Source organism: Chiloscyllium plagiosum, unplaced genomic scaffold (genome assembly GCF_037043375.1).
Source record: "Chiloscyllium plagiosum isolate Xiang-an unplaced genomic scaffold, Cpla_swu_hap1 HiC_scaffold_15, whole genome shotgun sequence".
In the NCBI taxonomy this organism is placed as follows: Eukaryota; Metazoa; Chordata; class Chondrichthyes; order Orectolobiformes; family Hemiscylliidae; genus Chiloscyllium; species Chiloscyllium plagiosum.
This window is the reverse complement of record NW_028270153.1, coordinates 48048421-48068170: the sequence shown is the minus strand read 5'-3', so window position 1 is coordinate 48068170 and position 19750 is coordinate 48048421. Positions and strand designations below refer to the sequence as shown.

At 44.8% G+C, this 19750-nt stretch overlaps 1 protein-coding gene across 5 annotated transcripts in view; it reads right to left on the bottom strand.

Moving 5' to 3' along the window:
• The window catches only part of bcas1 (brain enriched myelin associated protein 1), a 147321-nt gene that overhangs the window by 41804 nt on the left and 85767 nt on the right, over window positions 1-19750 (bottom strand). For all 5 annotated transcript variants that reach the window (XM_043710235.2, XM_087994946.1, XM_043710239.2 and 2 more), the window contains 2 exons: window positions 16459-16629; window positions 12284-12349 (listed from right to left, as the gene is read on the bottom strand). In XM_043710235.2, coding sequence (XP_043566170.2) covers window positions 12284-12349; window positions 16459-16629 — 237 coding nt within the window. The remainder of the gene's footprint in view (window positions 1-12283; window positions 12350-16458; window positions 16630-19750) is intronic.

Below are 19750 nucleotides of genomic sequence, written 5' to 3'. Positions count from 1 at the left end.
GTGATGGTACACAGTACAGTAAGGAGTGACAGTGCACAGTGCACCATGGAATGACAGTGCACAGGGCAGGAAGGAGTGACAGTGCACAGTGCAGTAAGGAGTGACAGTACAAAGGGCATTAAGGAGTGACAGTACACAGTGCAGTAAGGAGTGAATGTGCTCAGTGCTGTAAGAGTGATAGTGCACAGTGCAGTAAGGAGTGACAATGCAGAGTGCAGTACGGAGTGACAGTGCACAGGGCAGTGACGAGTGACAGTACTCAGTGCAGTGAGGTGTGAGAGTGCAAAGTGCAGTAAGGAGTGACAGTGCAGACCGCTGTAAGGAGTGACAGTACACAGGGCAGAAAGGAATGACAGCGCACAGTGCAGTAAGGAATGATGGTACACAGGGCAGTTAAGAGTGAATGTGCACAGTGCAGTAAGGAATGATGGTACACAGGGCAGTAAGGAGTGACAGTGCACAGTGCAGTAAGGAGTGACAGTGCACAATGCAGTAAGGAGTGACAGTGCACAGTGCAGTAAGGGGTGACTGTGCACAGTGCAGTAATGACGGACGGTACACAGGGCAGTAAGCACTGACAGTGCACAGTGCAGTAAGGACTGACAGTGCACAGTGCAGTAAGGAATGACAGTGCACAGTGCAGTGAGGAATGACAATACACAGGGCAGTAAGGAGTGAATGTCCACAGTGCAGTAAGGAGTGACAGTGCACAATGCAGTAAGGAGTGAAAGTGCACAGTGCAGTCAGGAGTGACAGTGCACAATGCAGTAAGGAATGACAGTGCACAATGCAGTAAGGAGTGACAGTGCACAGTGCAGTAAGGAGTGACAGTGCACAGGGCTGTAAGTAGTGATAGTGCACAATGCAGTAAGGTGTAACAGTGCAAAATGCAGTAAGGAGTTACAGTGCACAGTGCAGTAAGGAGTGACAGTACAAAGGGCATTAAGGAGTGACAGTACACAGGGCAGTAAGGAGTGACAGTGCACAGTGCAGTAAGGAGTGACAGTACACAGGGCAGTAAGGAGTGACAGTACACAGGGCAGTAAGGAGTGACAGTGCACAGTGCAGTAAGGAGTGACAGTACACAGGGCAGTAAGGAGTGACAGTGCACAGTGCAGTAAGGAGTGACAGTACACAGGGCAGTAAGGAGTGACAGTACACAGTGCAGTGTGGAATGACAGAACACAGAGCAGTAAGGAGTGACAGTACTCAGGGCAGAAAGGAGTGACAGTACACAGTGCAGTAAGGAGTGATGGTACACAGGGCAGTAAGGAGTGACAGTACACAGTGCAGTAAGGTGTGATGGTACACAGGGCAGTAAGGAGTTACAGTGCACACTGCAGTAAGGAATGACAGTACAGTAAGAAGTGACAGTGCACAATGCACTAAGGAGTGACAGTGCACAGGGCAGGAAGAAGTGACAGTGCACAGTGCAGTAAGGAGTGACAGTACACAGGGCATTAAGGAGTGACAGTACACAGGGCAGTAAGGAGTGACAGTACACAGGGCAGTAAGGAATGACAGAACACAGAGCAGTAAGGAGTGACAGTGCACAGTGCAGTAAGGAGTGACAGTACACATGGCAGAAAGGAGTGACAGTACACAGTGCAGTAAGGAGTGATGGTACACAGGGCAGTAAGCAGTGACTGTACACAGGGCAGTGAGGAGTGACAGTACACACTGCAGTAAGGAATGACAGTACAGTAAGGAGTGACAGTGCCCAGTGCACTAAGGAGTGACAGTGCACAGGACAGGAAGGAGTGACAGTGCACAGTGCAGTAAGGAGTGACAGTGCACAGTGCACTAAGGAGTGACAGTACACAGTGCAGTAAGGAGTGAATGTGCTCAGTGCAGTAAGGAGTGACAATGCAGAGTGCAGTATGGAGTGACAGTGCACAGGGCAGGGACGATTGACAGTACTCAGTGCAGTGAGGTGTGAGAGTGCAAAGTGCAGTAAGGAGTGACAGTGCAGACTGCTGTAAGGAGTGACAGTACACAGGGCAGAAAGGAATGACAGCGCACAGTGCAGTAAGGAATGATGGTACACAGGGCAGTAAGGAGTGAATGTGCACAGTGCAGTAAGGAGTGGCAGTACACAGGGCAGGAAGGAGTGACAGTGCACAGTGCAGTAAGGAGTGACAGTACACAGGGCAGTGAGGAGTGACAGTACACAGGGCAGTAAGGAGTGACGGTACTCAGTGCAGTAAGCAGTGACAGTGCACAATGCAGTAAGGAGTGACAGTGCACAGGTGTGTAAGTAGTGACAGTGCACAATGCAGGAAGGTGTAACAGTGCAAAATGCAGTAAGGAGTTACAGTGCACAGTGCAGTAAGGAGTGACAGTACACAGTGCAGTAAGGAGTGATGGTACACAGGGCAGTAAGGAGTGACAGTACACAGTGCAGTAAGGAGTGATGATACACAGGGCAGTAAGCAGTGACTGTACACAAGGCAGTGAGGAGTGACAGTACACACTGCAGTAAGGAATGACAGTACAGTAAGGAGTGACAGTGCACAGGGCAGGAAGGAGTGACAGTGCACAGGGCAGGAAGGAGTGACGGTACTCAGTGCAGTAAGCAGTGACAGTGCACAATGCAGTAAGGAGTGACAGTGCACAGGTGTGCAAGTAGTGACAGTGCACAATGCAGGAAGGTGTAACAGTGCAAAATGCAGTAAGGAGTTACAGTGCACAGTGCAGTAAGGAGTGACAGTACACAGTGCAGGAAGGAGTGATGGTACACAGGGCAGTAAGCAGTGACTGTACACAGGGCAGTGAGGAGTGACAGTACACACTGCAGTAAGGAATGACAGTGCAGTAAGGAGTGACAGTGCACAGTGCACTAAGGAGTGACAGTGCACAGGGCAGGAAGGAGTGAAAGTGCACAGTGCAGTAAGGAGTGACAGTACACAGGGCAGTAAGGAGTGACAGTACACAGGGCAGGAAGGAGTGACAGTACTCAGTGCAGTATGCAGTGACAGTGCACAATGCAGTAAGGAGTGACAGTGCATAGGGCTGTAAGTAGTGACAGTGCACAATGCAGGAAGGTGTAACAGTGCAAAATGGAGTAAGGAGTTACAGTGCACAGTGCAGTAAGGAGTGACGTTACACAGGCAGCAAGGAGAGACAATGCACAGTGCAGTAAGGAGTGATGGTACACAGTGCAGTAAGGAGTGATGGTACACAGGGCAGTAAGGAGTGACAGGACCCAGGCAGTAATGAGTGACAGTGCACAGTGCAGTAAGGAGTGACAGTACACAGTGCAGTAAGGAGAGAGAGTACACAGAGCAGTAAGGAATGACAGTGCACAGTGCAGTGAGGAGTGACAGTACACAGGGCAGTAAGGAGTGATGATACACAGGGCAGTAAGGAGTGACGGTACTCAGTGCAGTAAGCAGTGACAGTGCACAGTGCAGTAAGGAGTGACAGTGCACAGGGCTTTAAGTAGTGACAGTGCACAATGCAGTAAGGTGTAACAGTGCAAAATGCAGTAAGGAGTTACAGTCCCCAGTGCAGTAAGGAGTGACAGTACACGGGGCAAGAAGGAGTGAGGGGACACAGGCAGCAAGGAGAGACAATGCACAGTGCAGTAAGGAGTGAGAATCCACAGTGCAGTAAGGAGTGATGGTACACAGTGCAGTAAGGAGTGACAGTACACAGAGCAGTAAGGAGTGACAGTGCACAGTGCAGAAAGGAGTGATAGTACAGTGCAGTAAGGAGTGATGATACACAGGGCAGTAAGGAGTGACAGTACACAGTGCAGTAAGGAGTGATGGCACACAGGGCAGTAAGCAGTGACTGTACACAGGGCAGTGAGGAGTGACAGTACACAGGCAGTAAGGAGTTACAGTGCACACTGCAGTAAGGAGTGACAGTACAGTAAGGAGTGACAGTGCACAGTGCACTAAGGAATGACAGTGCACAGTGCAGTAAGGAGTGACAGTATGTACAGTCAGTAAAGAGTGACAGTGCACAGTGCAGTAAGGAATGACAGTGCACAGTGCAGTAAGGAATGACGGTACACAGGGCAGTAAGGAGTGAATGTCCACAGTGCAGTAAGGAGTGACAGTGTACAATGCAGGAAGGAGTGACAGTGCACAGTACAGTAAGGAGTGACAGTGCACAATGCAGTAAGGAGTGAAAGTGCACAATGCAGTAAGGAATGACAGTGCACAATGCAGTAAGGAGTGACAGTGCACAGTGCAGTAAGGAGTGACAGTGCACAATGCAGTCAGGAGTGACAGTGCACATTGCAGTAAGGAGTGGCGGTACACAGTGCAGTAAGGAGTGACAGTACACAGTGAAGTAAGGAGTGACAGTGCACAATGCTGTAAGGAGTGACAGTACACAGTGAAGTAAGGAGTGACAGTGCACAGTGCAGTAAGGAGTGACAGTGCACAATGCAGTCAGGAGTGACAGTGCACAATGCTGTAAGGAGTGACAGTACACAGTGAAGTAAGGAGTGACAGTGCACAGTGCAGTAAGGAGTGACAGTGCACAATGCAGTCAGGAGTGACAGTGCACATTGCAGTAAGGAGTGACAGTACACAGTGAAGTAAGGAGTGACAGTGCACAATGCTGTAAGGAGTGACAGTACACAGTGAAGTAAGGAGTGACAGTGCACAGTGCAGTAAGGAGTGACAGTGCACAATGCAGTCAGGAGTGACAGTGCACATTGCAGTAAGGAGTGGCGGTACACAGTGCAGTAAGGAGTGACAGTACACAGTGAAGTAAGGAGTGACAGTGCACAGTGCAGTAAGGAGTGACAGTGCACAATGCAGTCAGGAGTGACAGTGCACATTGCAGTAAGGAGTGGCGGTACACAGTGCAGTAAGGAGTGACAGTACACAGTGAAGTAAGGAGTGACAGTGCACAATGCTGTAAGGAGTGACAGTACACAGTGAAGTAAGGAGTGACAGTGCACAATGCAGTAAGGAGTGACAGTACACAGGGCAGTAAGGAGTGATGGTACACAGTGCAGTAAGGAGTGATGGTACACAGGGCAGTAAGGAGTGATGGTACACAGTGCAGTAAGGAGTGACAGTGCACAGTGAAGTAAGGAGTGACAGTGCACAATGCTGTAAGGAGTGACAGTACACAGTGCACAGTGCAGTAAGGATTGACAAGGTAAAAACAATGACTGCAGATGCTGAAAACCAGATTCTGGATTAGTGGTGCTGGAAGAGCACAGCAGTTCAGGCAGCATCCAAGGAGCTTCGAAATCGACGTTTTATTCCTGATGAAGGGCTTTTGCCGAAACGTCGATTTCGAAGCTCCTTGGATGCTGGCTGAACTGCTGTGCTCTTCCAGCACCACTAATCCAGAAGTAGTAAGGATTGACAATACAGTGCAGTAAGGAGTGACAGTGCACAGGGCAGTAAGGAGTGACAGTATACAGGGAAGTAAGGAGTGACAGTGCACAGTGCAATAAGGAGTGACAGTACACACTGCAATATGGAGTGACAGTGCACAGGGCAGTAAGGAGTGACAGTGCACAGTGCAGTAAGGAGTGGCAGTGCACAGTGCAGTAAGGAGTGACAGTACACAGTGAAGTAAGGAGTGACAGTGCACAATGCCGTAAGGAGTGACAGTGCACAGGGCTGTAAGTAGTGATAGTGCACAATGCAGTAAGGTGTAACAGTGCAAAATGCAGTAAGGAGTTACTGTGCACAGTGCAGTAAGGAGTTACTGTGCACAGTGCAGTAAGGAGTGACAGTACAGTAAGGAGTGACAGTGCACAGTGCACTAAGGAATGACAGTGCACAGTGCAGTAAGGAGTGACAGTACAAAGGGCATTAAGGAGTGACAGTACACAGTGCAGTAAGGAGTGAATGTGCTCAGTGCTGTAAGGAGTGATAGTGCACAGTGCAGTAAGGAGTGACAATGCAGAGTGCAGTACGGAGTGACAGTGCACAGGGCAGTGACGAGTGACAGTACTGAGGCAGTGAGGTGTGAGAGTGCAAAGTGCAGTAAGGAGTGACAGTGCAGACTGCTGTAAGGAGTGACAGTACACAGGGCAGAAAGGAATGACAGCGCTCAGTGCAGTAAGGAATGATGGTACACAGGGCAATAAGGAGTGAATGTGCACAGTGCAGTAAGGAGTGACAGTGCACAATGCAGTAAGGAGTGACAGTGCACAGTGCAGTAAGGGGTGACTGTGCACAGTGCAGTAAGGACTGACGGTACACAGGGCAGTAAGCACTGACAGTGCACAGTGCAGTAAGGACTGACAGTATGTACAGTCAGTAAAGAGTGACAGTGCACAGTGCAGTAAGGAATGACAGTGCACAGTGCAGTAAGGAATGACGGTACACAGGGCAGTAAGGAGTGAATGTCCACAGTGCAGTAAGGAGTGACAGTGTACAATGCAGGAAGGAGTGACAGTGCACAGTACAGTAAGGAGTGACAGTGCACAATGCAGTAAGGAGTGAAAGTGCACAATGCAGTCAGGAGTGACAGTGCACAGTGCAGTAAGGAATGACAGTGCACAATGCAGTAAGGAGTGACAGTGCACAGTGCAGTAAGGAGTGACAGTGCACAGGGTTGTAAGTAGTGACAGTGCACAATGCAGTAAAGAATGACAGTGCACAATGCAGTCAGGATTTACAGTGCACATTGCAGTAAGGAGTGACAATACACAATGCAGTAAGGAGTGACAGTGCACAATGCAGTAAGGAGTGACAGTACACAGTGAAGTAAGGAGTGACAGTGCACAATGCAGTAAGGAGTGACAGTACACAGGGCAGTAAGGAGTGATGGTACACAGTGCAGTAAGGAGTGATGGTACACAGGGCAGTAAGGAGTGACACTACACAGTGCAGTAAGGAGTGGCAGTGCACAGTGCAGTAAGGAGTGACAGTGCACAATGCTGTAAGGAGTGACAGTACACAGTGAAGTAAGGAGTGACAGTGCACAATGCAGTAAGGAGTGACAGTACACAGGGCAGTAAGGAGTGATGGTACACAGTGCAGTAAGGAGTGATGGTACACAGGGCAGTAAGGAGTGACACTACACAGTGCAGTAAGGAGTGGCAGTGCACAGTGCAGTAAGGAGTGACAATACACAGTGCAATATGGAGTGACAGTGCACAGGGCAGTAAGGAATGACAGTGCACAGTGCAGTAAGGATTGACAAGGTAAAAACAATGATTGCAGATGCTGGAAACCAGATTCTGGATTAGTGGTGCTGGAAGAGCACAGCAGTTCAGGCAGCATCCAAGGAGCTTCGAAATCGACGTTTTATTCCTGATGAAGGGCTTTTGCCGAAACGTCGATTTCGAAGCTCCTTGGATGCTGGCTGAACTGCTGTGCTCTTCCAGCACCACTAATCCAGAAGTAGTAAGGATTGACAATACAGTGCAGTAAGGAGTGACAGTGCACAGGGCAGTAAGGAGTGACAGTATACAGGGAAGTAAGGAGTGACAGTGCAGGAAGGAGTGGCAATGCACAGTGCAATAAGGAGTGACAGTACACAGTGCAATATGGAGTGACAGTGCACAGGGCAGTAAGGAGTGACAGTGCACAGTGCAGTAAGGAGTGGCAGTGCACAGTGCAGTAAGGAGTGACAATACACAGTGCAATATGGAGTGACAGTGCACAGGGCAGTAAGGAATGACGGTACACAGTGCAGTAAGGAGTGACAGTACACAGTGAAGTAAGGAGTGACAGTGCACAATGCAGTAAGGAGTGACAGTACACAGTGCACAGTGCAGTGAGGATTGACAGTACAGTGCAGTAAGGAGTGACAGTGCACAGGGCAGTGAGGAATGACAGTACACAGGGCAGTAAGGAGTAACAGTGCACAGGGCAGTAAGTAATGGCAGTGCACAGTGCAGTAAGGAGTGACAGTACACAGTGCAATATGGAGTGACAGTGCACAGTGCAGTAAGGAGTGACATTGCACAGTGCAGTAAGGAGTGACAGTACACAGTGCAATATGGAGTGACAGTGCACAGTGCCGTAAGGAATGACAGTACACAATGCAGTAAGGAGTGATAGTTCACAGTGCAGTAAGGAGTGACAGTACACAGTGCAGTAAGGAGTGACAGTACACAGTGCAGTAAGGAGTGACAGTGCACAGGGCAGTGAGGAGTGACAGTACACAGGGCAATGAGAAGTGTCAGTGCACAGGGCAGTGAGGAGTGACAGTGCACAGTGCAGTAAGGATTGACATTACACAATGCAGTAAGGAGCGATGGTACACAGTGCAGTTAGGAGTGCCAATACACAATGCAGTAAGAAGTGACAGTGCACAATGCAGTAAGGAGTGACAGTACAGTGCAGTAAGGAATGACATTGCACAGGGTCGTGAGGAGTGACAGTACACAGGGCAGTAAGGAGTGACAGTGCACAGTGCAGTAAGGAGTGACAGTACACAGTGCAATATGGAGTGACAGTGCACAGTGCCGTAAGGAGTGACAGTGCACAGTGCCGTAAGGAGTGACAGTGCACAGTGCCGTAAGGAGTGACAGTGCACAGTGCCGTAAGGAGTGACAGTACACATGGCAGGAAGGAGTGACAGTGCACAGTGCAGTAAGGAGTAACAGTACACAGGGCATTAAGGAATGACAGTGCACAGTGCAGTAAGGAGTGACAGTACACAGTGCAGTAAGGAATGACAGTGCACAGGGCAGTGAGGAGTGACAATGCACAGGGAAGTGAGGAGTGACAGTACACAGTGCAGTAAGGAGTGCTGAGGGGTGACCTTATAGAGGTTTACAAAATTATGAGGGGCATGGATATGATAAATAAACAAAGTCTTTTCCCTGGGGTCGGGGAGTCCAGAACTAGAGGGCATTGGTTTAGGGTGAGTGGGGAAAGATATAAAAGAGACCTAAGACTTTTTCACGCAGAGTGTGGTATGTGTATGGAATGAGCTGCCGGAGGATGTGGTGGAGGCTGGTACAATTGCAACATTTAAGAGGAATATAGGTGGGTGTATAAATAGAAAGGGTTTAGCGGGATATGGGCCAGGCGCTGGCAGATGGGACTAGATTGGGTTGGCAAATCTGGTAGGCATGGACGGGTTGGACCGAAGGGTCTGTTACCATGCTGTACATCTCTATGACTCTATGAGTGATAGTACACAGTGCAGTAAGGAGTGACAGTAAACAGGGCAGGAAGGAGTGACAGTGCACAGTGCAGTAAGGAGTGACAGTGCACAGGGCAGTAAGGTGTGACAGTGCACAGTGCAGTCAGGAGTGACTGTAAACAGGGCAGTAAGGTGTGACAGTGCACAGTGCAGTAAGGAGTGACATTGCACAGTGCAGTAAGGAGTGACAGTACACAGTGCAATAAGGAGTGACAGTGCACAGTGCCGTAAGGAGTGATAGTACACAGTGCAATATGGTGTGCCAGTACACAGTGCAGTACGGACTGACAGTGCACAGGGTAGTAAGGAGTGACAGTACACAGTGCAGTAAGGAGTGATAGTGCACAGTGCATTAAGGAGTGGCAGTGCACAGTGCAGTACGGACTGAGTGCACAGGGTAGTAAGGAGTGACAGTACACAGTGCAGTAAGGAGTGATAGTGCACAGTGCATTAAGGAGTGGCAGTGCACAGTGCAGTAATGAGTGACAGTACACAGTGAATGTAAGGAGTGACAGTGCACAGTGCAGTAAGGAGTCACAGTACACAGGGCAGTGAGGAGTGACAGTCCACAGGGCAGTAAGGAGTGATGGTACACAGAGCAGTTAGGAGTGACAATGCATAGTGCAGTCAGGAGTGACAGTACACAGTGCAGTAAGAAGTGACAGTACACAGGGCAGTAAAGTGTGACAGTACACAGTGCAGTAAGGAGTGACAGTACTCAGGGCAGTGAGGAGTGACAGTGCACAATGCAGTAAGGAGTGACAGTACACAGGCAGTAAGGAGTGACAGTGCACAGTGCTGTAAGGAGTGACAGTGCATAGTGCAGTAAGGAGTCACAGCACACAGTGCAGTAAAGAGTGACAGTACACAGTGCAGTAATGAGTGACAGTACACAGTGAAGTAAGGAGTGACAGTGCACAGTGCAGTCAGGAGTGACAGTACACAGTACAGTAAGGAGTGACAGTCCACAGGGCAGTAAAGTGTGACAGTACTCAGGGCAGTAAGGAGTGACAGTGCACAATGCAGTAAGGAGTGACAGTACACAGGCAGTAAGGAGTGACAGTGCAGTAAGGAGTGACAGTGCACAGTGCAGTTAGGAGTGACAGTTCACAGTGCAGTAAGGAGTGACAGTGCACAGTGCAGAAAGGAGTGACAGTACTCTGGGCAGTAAGGAGTGACAGTGCACAGTGCAGTAAGGAGTGACAGTACACAGGGCAGTAAGGAGTGACAGGGCAATAAGGAGTGACAGTACACAGTGCGGTAAGGAGTGACAGTACACAGCGCAGTAAGGAGTGACAGTGCACAATGCAGTAAGGAGTGACAGTGCACAGTGCCGTAAGGAGTCACAGTGCACAGTGTTGTAAGGAGTCACAGTGCAGAATGCAGTAAGGAATGACAGTGCACAGGGCAGTAAGGAGTGACAGTAACAGTGATGTGAGGAGTGACAATACCCTGTAAAGTAAGAAGTGATAATAAACTCATGTTGTCTGAATGGTATTCTGCCACAATGTATTGAGCATTATAAAAGCTAGTTCTAGAAAAAAAGTGTGGTCCTTCCCATGTTACACACAGTCCAAGAATAAATAAAAACTCACTGGCATTTTTATATAATCATCTAATCAATCTATATTAGAGGAGCTGTGAATATAAAATTGACAAAGTGTAATTATATCCTTTTGCAGCTGAAAGGTTGTATTTAAGTGTGGATGTAGGAATTCAAAATGGACAGGATGCATTACTTTGAAAGAAGGACTGAATTATGTTTGAGAGTCTTAGTCCTATTCATTCACCATAATTCTGCTGACATTGATGACTCTATTTGGTCTTAACCTGCATATGTAACATCAAAGAAATTCAACTAGTGCTCAAATAAATAAAACTTATGACTCATGAAAGTTTTCTGAGCATTTTCTCTGAGAGATGAATTCTCTGAACTGTTCTGCCACCACTCCCACCTCACGGGACCTATTCTCCACCCGCTGAGGTTTCCTATTTCCTGCTAAAGCTTTCGAAAATGGTTTTTGTGCCATAGCTTTTTTTTTAATCTTTCTGGCCTACCATTGGCAATTTGCCACTGAACATTGTTCTTGCTTTGAAGAATGACTGCTGGCTGTTTCTTTTGATGCCCTTCACATTTCTACCACTTGATGGAGCTTCACAAGGAAGCTGCAGATCTCCATTTCTGTACCTACAATATCATCAATGTGTTATAAGGTCAGAAGTAATGAGTTTGCTGACAATAGCACAATTTTCAGCACTGTTCATGACTCCTCAGATACTGAAGCAGTCCACATCCAAATGTAGAAGACCTGGACAACATCAAGGTTTGGGTTGAAAAATGGCAAGTAACATTCATGGTGCACAAATGCCAAACAATGACCACATCCTGTAGGTAGAACCTAATTAGCATACCTTGATTTCAATGAAATCGCCATCACTGAATTGTCCACTATCAACATCTTGGGGGTTACCTTTGACCAGAACCCTACAGGACTAGCCATGTAAGTAGTGGCTACAAGAGTAGATTGGAGGCTGGAAATACTGTGGTGAGTATCTCATCTCCTGGCTCCCCAAAGTCAAGAGTGTGATGGAATGCTCCCCACTTGCCTGGATGAGTATAGCTTCAACAACAGTGAAACGTTTGACACTATCCAGGACAAAGCAGCCTGCTTGACTGGCACAACATACCTAAAACTCCACTCCCTCCGCCACTGACACCCAGTAGCAGCACTGTGTACCATCCACAAGATGCACTGCAGAAATTCAGCAAGGCTCCTTAGATAGAACCTATCAAACCCATGACCACTACCATTAAGGAGGACAAGTGCAGCAGATATATGGGAGTACCATTCTTTCAAGTTCCCCTCCAAGCCACTCACCATTCTGACTTGGAAATATATCACCATTCCTTCAGTGTTGCTGGGTCAAAATCATGGCACTCCCTCCCTCCCTCCCTAGTGACATTTTGTGTGTTTCTACACCAAATTAACTGTGGTGGTTCAAGAGGACATCTCATCACCACCACCTTCAGGGCAACTAGGGAGGAGCCCAGAATGCTGGCCCAACCATTAACGTTCACATCACATGAATGAATAAAAATAATTGAGCACAACTAGTTTTCTCTAAAATTCATGGGACATTAATACTTTAATAAATCTGTGCCCTGAACATTATGACAAATCATAAACACATTTACCTTTGCTTCAGAACCTTTTACAGTTGAGTCCATAGAATCGGCATGTTTTTCATCCTCTTTGACTGGCTGTAATCATAGAAACAAACTACTATTAGTTTATTAAGACATATTGAAATGTACAGTCAGTTGCTGACTATCCATTCTATAGATGTCTTAATGATGCCACTGAGTGCAAGGTCAGCAGCACCAATAAGCATCATATCACCGCAGAATAGATAACTTGATCCTGGCTTTTCTTATCAGCTCTGACCTGCTCTGTTTCTTTTAGAACAGTTGCTTTCAGCATTAATCAACTTTTCCTTCCATTAAGGATGTTTGTTGTAATATGTTGAACTGAAAGGGCTTCTGGAAACAGCATGAAGAGCTGGTATTTATCAAAAACAACAAACAAAAGGAAGACAATTAAAATGATTCACATGCTTTTTGAAAATTAAACCAAAATTGCAGACTCTCAGTGTGCATCTAAGATTGGAAAAGATAAGCTATGTCGTTTTGTTTGCAAGCTTGCCATCAAAATTACATGTTCTCCTTTCAGATTTTTAATATGTGTTGTGTTTTATCTTTTGAATTTATTGTGTGTGTTTGCTTTGCTGTGTGATTGCCAATTCCCAATTCACTTTCAAGGACAGCAATCACAGAATAGCAAGCATCAGAGCTGGTAACTCCTTGTTATGTTACGATATCCTCCAATGTTATGGAGACAGTTAAAATTTGTTTATGTATATTTTCAGAAAGGAAACTCACAATACAGGTTAATACTTTATTAAATTCTTCTCATAATAACATTTCTGTGTATTTTACTTAATTACTAACTTTAAAGTTTTTAACATTTTCAAGAGATTTCCCTTCTGTGTGAAAACTTATTAAATTTTCTCCCTTCTGGGATATGATTTGGAGTTATTTACTGGTGGATATATTATTTAATGTATCATTTGTCAGTCTCAATGATGAAGGCTGTTCAGATATTCTGACAAGGATGGTGACATATCTGAATCTGTTAACTTATCCTTAGCTCATCTGATGTACACTCTTGTGTCTTCCAGAATCATGGTCTGGTGTTGGTGGACAGTGTCTTTTATTTTCTATTGAGAATTTCATAAATGCTTTGGGAAAATGCCAGAGGCAAGGTTCCAACTCAAATTAGTCTAATTTTAATGTTTCATAGTCTCATTTGCCGTTCTTGTTATATAGTCCATTATTGGCTTGGTAATTTGCACTACCTAATAAGATTGTGCCTGCTACACACTAGATTAGTAACAAGTATGTCAACATCAATGATACAAATTCCTGGTCTAAATTGAAACATGACTTAATTTGTGCCACATGGTATTTGATGTGGCCTTAAACAACACTAACTACATTCTGCTAAGGTCATGACTTATGAGTGTTTCTAATGAAATAACACTGAATATCTGTAATTGATTACTGCTTACAGCCATCACGTTTTCAATCAATATTGCGTCTAACAAGCACCATTTGTAAATGAAGAATATTCTTTAATGACTCGCAGGACGAAATAAATTGTTGAAAACTATAAAAGTTGTTGTAAAGATCTTTGTTTGTAAATCCAATATAAATTTTTCACAAATGCATTTTCAGCAATTCGTCATTTAGACGGTCTCCAAAATCCCTCAAAAGTTTGCTGAATACAATCAAAAGCATTCAGAAACTTTAAACATGCTTTGAGCAGAAAAGAAGTCTCTGACAAACAGAAGTAAATTCCGAGGTTCAGAGTTGAGTACGCTTCTGTTTTTGGTCATTATAAATGATTTGCTCTCGACAGTACAAATTTTAAATTTACTGCTGACACAACAGTGGGAATTTTAGCAAACATTGTGGAGAAGCATAAATGACTCCAGAACATAAATAGGAGGGTAGATTAGAAAGACAGATGGGAGGTACAATGAAATGTGAATAAGTGTGAGGTAATTCACTTTAGGGGAAAAAGACATTATGCAAAGATAGTGAATTAAGGAAAGAACAAAGAAACTTAACAATTCCAATACTGAGTAGCTGATGCAGACAACACTGCATCATTTTTGGAAAGAATGAATGAACATTCAAAAGCATGAAAGATATATGGCTATGAAGACAGAGCAGGGCAGTGGGATTAGTTTCAGATTGCTCTAACTAAGAGTCTACATAATGGGTTGAATGTGCTCCTTATATACTGTAAACTTCTGTGGTCCCATTATTAACATTGTCAGTATTGTCAATGAGCATGTGCCTCTGAGTGTTGTTGCTCAGTTTGAAAGGAAGCCCAGTTTTCACTGCCAATGTGATCTGGCAGTGACAGTTAAAGAGAGGCACTGCAAAATTCAGAGGCATAGCAGCTTTCCTTTTGCTGCCTTGGTGCGTTTCTGCCTCTAAAATGACAGTGCATCAGATTTAACTTTGACGGCAACATTCCTGTCACAAGAGTGCCAGGCAACGATAATCTCCAACAAGAATTAAGCTAACCATCAACCTTCGATGTTTGTTTGTATACCATCATTGAATCCCCTGCGATCAACATCTAGGGGTTGTCATTGACCAGAAACTGAACTGGACTAGCCGTATACATACAATGGCTACAAGAGCAGAACACAGGCTAGGAACTCACCTCCTGGCTCACTGTGGAACCATCCGTCAGGCATGAATTAGAATTTTGTTGGAATAATGTCCATTTATCTAATAGGTACTGATAACTGAAAGGATTCCACTCCTTCAATGGTCAGCAGACGCACGACCAAATGCAACAAATAAAAAAGTCAACTAATGATATCCTGTCAGTCTCTGAGCTAACATGACAAACCAAAAGGTAGTTACAACATTCAGCTCTATCTGCTGATCACATGGAAAATAACTCCATACACATGTGGGCAGAATACAGGTAATGAAAGCAGTGCAATGTGATTGAACAAAATAATTGGGAAGCCTAAGCAATGCTTCTACCATCACAATCTACAACTCCACATTACAACATGCACAGACTCACAGACACAGGTAAAAGTATGTGTTACCACAACAACTCAGATTTCTTGGAGTGCAGTTGGCAGGAAAGCCAGTGTTGATCAGATTGGTGTCAACAACATGGGGTTTGATCCCTTTTACGGCTAGGGTAGATTTGGGATCTAACTCCTTTTCTGCTGCGTGACACAACCACCTTCTCAAGGGCAATTAGGGATGGGCAATAAATGATGGTCAGCCAGCAACAATCACATCCTGCAAGTGAATAAATAAAATAGAGGTCACGGTGGTCCTGGAATGACCTGTATTTGGGCAGGGAACTAAAGAAGATAAGATTGGAGCCTGGGTGAGTTCCTAGCCTGTGTTCTGCTCTTATAGCCATTGTATGTATATGGCTAGTCCAGTTCAGTTTCTGGTCAATGACAATTAAATCAGTAGAATATGAGACTTTTAATCCAAGGGCCATGAAGAAGCAGAGGGTTGCATGATGGCTTACTATGAGAAGGGTAGAACATCAAGGGGCAGGGCGATGGAAGTTTACTGGGGCAGGGTACCACCGAGTGGGATGCAGAGCAGGCTGGAGTAAAGTTGGAGAGACCTGATACAGGCTTAGAGATAGAAGGACAGACTGGAGAACCCTGGTGGTGGGGAAACTTAAAGCCTTATTGGATGCCACAGTGAGAAAGTTTGAGGGTGGAAGGAAATTAGAGTTTGAGCGGCAGGGATGGATCAGAGGATCCTGATGAGTGAGTGAGAGAGCTAAGCACCTGCTGTCAATGGTTTGAGTCTCGGCGCCCCATTGTGGGAGGGAGACCTCAAGGTGAAAATATTTAGGGACTACATGATGACAGAGGTTACTCTGGAAGGCACTGGGACTCAGTGGTAGGTAAGCATTCTCCTCTTCTTGGCAAAGCTGCTGGCTGGCCAGACATTTGGAATACCCAGCTGGCAGCAGTTAAAGCTCGTAGCATCACTGTCATGAACTAAGTTGCAGTCCATGACAATGGACTTGAATGAGTTAGATTACACTGTCTGTTGCATCTCATTTCTGGAGTTAAGTTGGAAATGGGGAGATTTGAAGGTCAGTTTGGATTAAGAGATAGGCTTTTCAGACACCAGCAATCCTGTGCATCACGCAAGAAGTCTGTTGTTTCCGTTAAAATTCAGCCCAATATCTCAGTACTGGAGGCAATCTATTTAAAAAGGTGCACAAAGGATGCATTTACCGTCTGCTTGAAGAAATTCAAGAAGCCCTTTTTAGTTGGTTTAACCTCCTCTTCTTCAGTTTTTAGTTTCTGTGCAGATTCAGGACATGCATCTTCCTGTTTTGACAGTCGTTTTTGTGATTGGGATGTGATTTTATCAGATTTTTCAGCAGGTAGAGTTTCTTGTTCATCCTAGATGATAAATAATAATAGTAATTGGTGAAATTACAATAACATACAGATGTGAACAAAAAGAACAATATCAACCCACACTATACGCACAAACAGGACAAAACCAGTTGTGCTTCTGAGTCCTAGATCCATGATGAATTACTTTAGATCTGAGTTCCCACAGTGACTGCACATCATTGACGCCAACATTTTGCAAACCACACAGCTGCTTTGATTAAAAGGCAATAAGCAATATTCAGAAATGTCACTTCAATTTGCCATTGTATTTGTTGGTGCGATGCTGATAGACCAAGCAATAATGTACAAGAATTGCTATTCAGCTATTCTTCCCTGGATTGTATTGAAGTACTTAACTGAGTCAGACAAATATGAACTACAATAACTGCTCTCATAATCTGGACAAGAGATGAGAAGGGTGAGTGCACTTCCTGAAATAACTCTACAGAGGCCAACATCCCATCACCAAGTAACCCTTTATTTACACATGCATAATATTTCACACTGGCTCAGCTTCCTCGGAACCAGCTCTCAGGGTGAACGGGAATTCTGACATTCCTGTTTACATATGTCAGCCAGGGCTCCCCAATTGGACCAGGTTAACAGCCCCAGTTAGGGAACTCATGTTCTATGAGGCCCCCTTGGCTGACTTTATTACAATCACGACAGTTTCTATTAAAACATAGATATGCAAGGGCAGGCTTTCAATGATTAAACACTCTTCCAAATATCCCATTAGCATTTATTTCTTATTGCCTTTCACCAGTAGTTTCCAAAACCTTTCCCCTTTCTCTTGTCCATAAAACCATTGATTTCTTGCTTGCTGGTTTCTCACCTGCTGGTTTTCCTTTTCCTAACCAGCCATTATTCATACCTCCACCTTGATAAGGATTGATAATAAGATATTCAGCACAGGAAACTTTTCAATGGAACTCAAGCTCATCCTTATCCACTTCTAAATATCCGCTATTCCAGCAATGAAGAAAAGTTTAGTTTTCTTCCTGGTACAGGAGTGCTGAGGCCATTTCTACTGCTGCTCATTAGTGATCTAGTAACTTGGCAAACCATAGGGACCAAAGCTGGACAATATGGCTTACTTATACATTGCGGTATGTTCACAAATGGAGGATGACCTCTTAGATATTTGAATTCTTATTGATCGAGTAACAAGGATCACATGGCAACATTTCAGGTCATACAGCTTCCACTGCAACAAAAGAATGAGAAATAACAAAGCCTAAACATTACTTAAGATAGCTAATAGTCTAATATGCAAGAGAAAAGATACCCTGCCTTTAGCTTTCTAACATAACCAAAAGTTGCATGTCACAAGCCTGGTCTCTGAAGAATTGCCCATATCAGTCTAACATGGCTCTCAGCTTTTAACATGTTTACTTTACCCTAATTTGCCAAATTTTCATATGAAACAAGTATCAAAAGGTGGTTCTCTCAGTTTCTGGAAAGTCCTGAAAAGAATACCGTATGAGCAATAATGTCTACTCTGGCAATTGCTACCCCACTGGCCACATGAGGAAGAAACTTGGAGATTCACTAGATTACCATTAGATTCATACCATCTCCCTTCCCTACCCATGCACTCTGCCTGATGGTCCTTAAAAAGATGCACTCACATCATCTGCTGACCACAGCAGTTACAGCCCTTAGTTTCTCTGTGAGATGTCTCCTTCTTTCTCTCCGCCCAAAAGTCTTGGTGAGACAATGTTTTTCCACATGCTGCCCCAGTTGTTCTTGCCTTTGCTCCATTTATGAACCTTTTGAACTTTGCTCTTGGTAGGTCTGATCTTTGTTCTGTTGTTCCTTAGGTAATTTCTTTTTATTCATTCACACGATGAGGACATCGCTGATTAGGCCAGCATTTACTGCCAATCCCTTGTTGCCCAAAGGGCAGTTAAGAGTCACATGTAGGCTAGACCAGGTAAGGATGGCAGTTCTCCTTCCTGAAGGGCATTAGTGAACCAAATAGGGTTTTCCAACAATCAACAATGGGCTCATGGTCATCATTAGAGACTTAACTTCAGAGTTTTCATTGAATTCAAATTCCACCACCAGCCATGGCAGAACTTGACCCTGGGTCCCCAGAACATTACTTGGATCTCAGGATTAACAGCCAATGATAATATCACTAAACCGTTGCCTCATTTGACCCATCAATACCCCATTGGACTTTGCACTAAATATAAAACATAATAATCTTATAAAACTTCACATTCATAACTGCATTACATAAATAGTTTTTTCTTAATTTATTCCAAGGTTGTGGGTATCTCTCATTAGGCCACCATTTATAATACACAGGGCAGTTAAGAGTCAACCACATTGCCATATATTCTCAGAATATTAGACTGGAGTTCTGGATTCCTTCTCTAGTGATGGTATGACTACACCATCATCTCCCCAGAATAATCAAAGGATATTTTGTTCACTCATGGATCATGGATATCACTGGTTGGGCCAGCAGTTATTGCCAATCCTTAGTTGCCCTTAAGAATGTGGTAGTGAGCTGCTTTCTCGAACTGCTGCAAACTATTTATTGTAGGTACACCCACAAAAATGTTAAGGATGGAATTCCAGGATATGGACCCAGTGACAGTGAAGGAATAGGGATATATTTTGGAGTCAAGATGGCAAGAGCTTGGAGTGAAACTTGTTGATGATGATGTTTCCAAGTAACTGTTGTTTTCTAGATGGTAATGATTATGGATTAGAAAGATGCTGTCAAAGAAGTCTTGGTAAATTTCTGCATTGTGTCTTGTAGATTGCACACATTGCTGTTACTGAGTATCGGTGGTGGAAGGGATAAATGCTTGAAGCTGAGGTGTCTATTAAATGGGTTGCTTTGTCCTGGATGGTGTCAAATTTATTCTGCTGTTGGTATTGCACAGCAGGCATATGAAGAATATTCCATGACACCCCTGATTTTTGTCCTGTAGATGGTGGATAGGCTTTGTTGAATCAGGGGCTAAGCTACTCATTGTAGGAATACCAAGCATCTGGCCTACTCCTGTAGCCACTGTATTTATATGGCTACTCCAGTTCAATTTCTGGTCAATGGTAACTCCCAGGATGATGATAGTGCAGGATTTGATGATGGTAATGCCGTTGA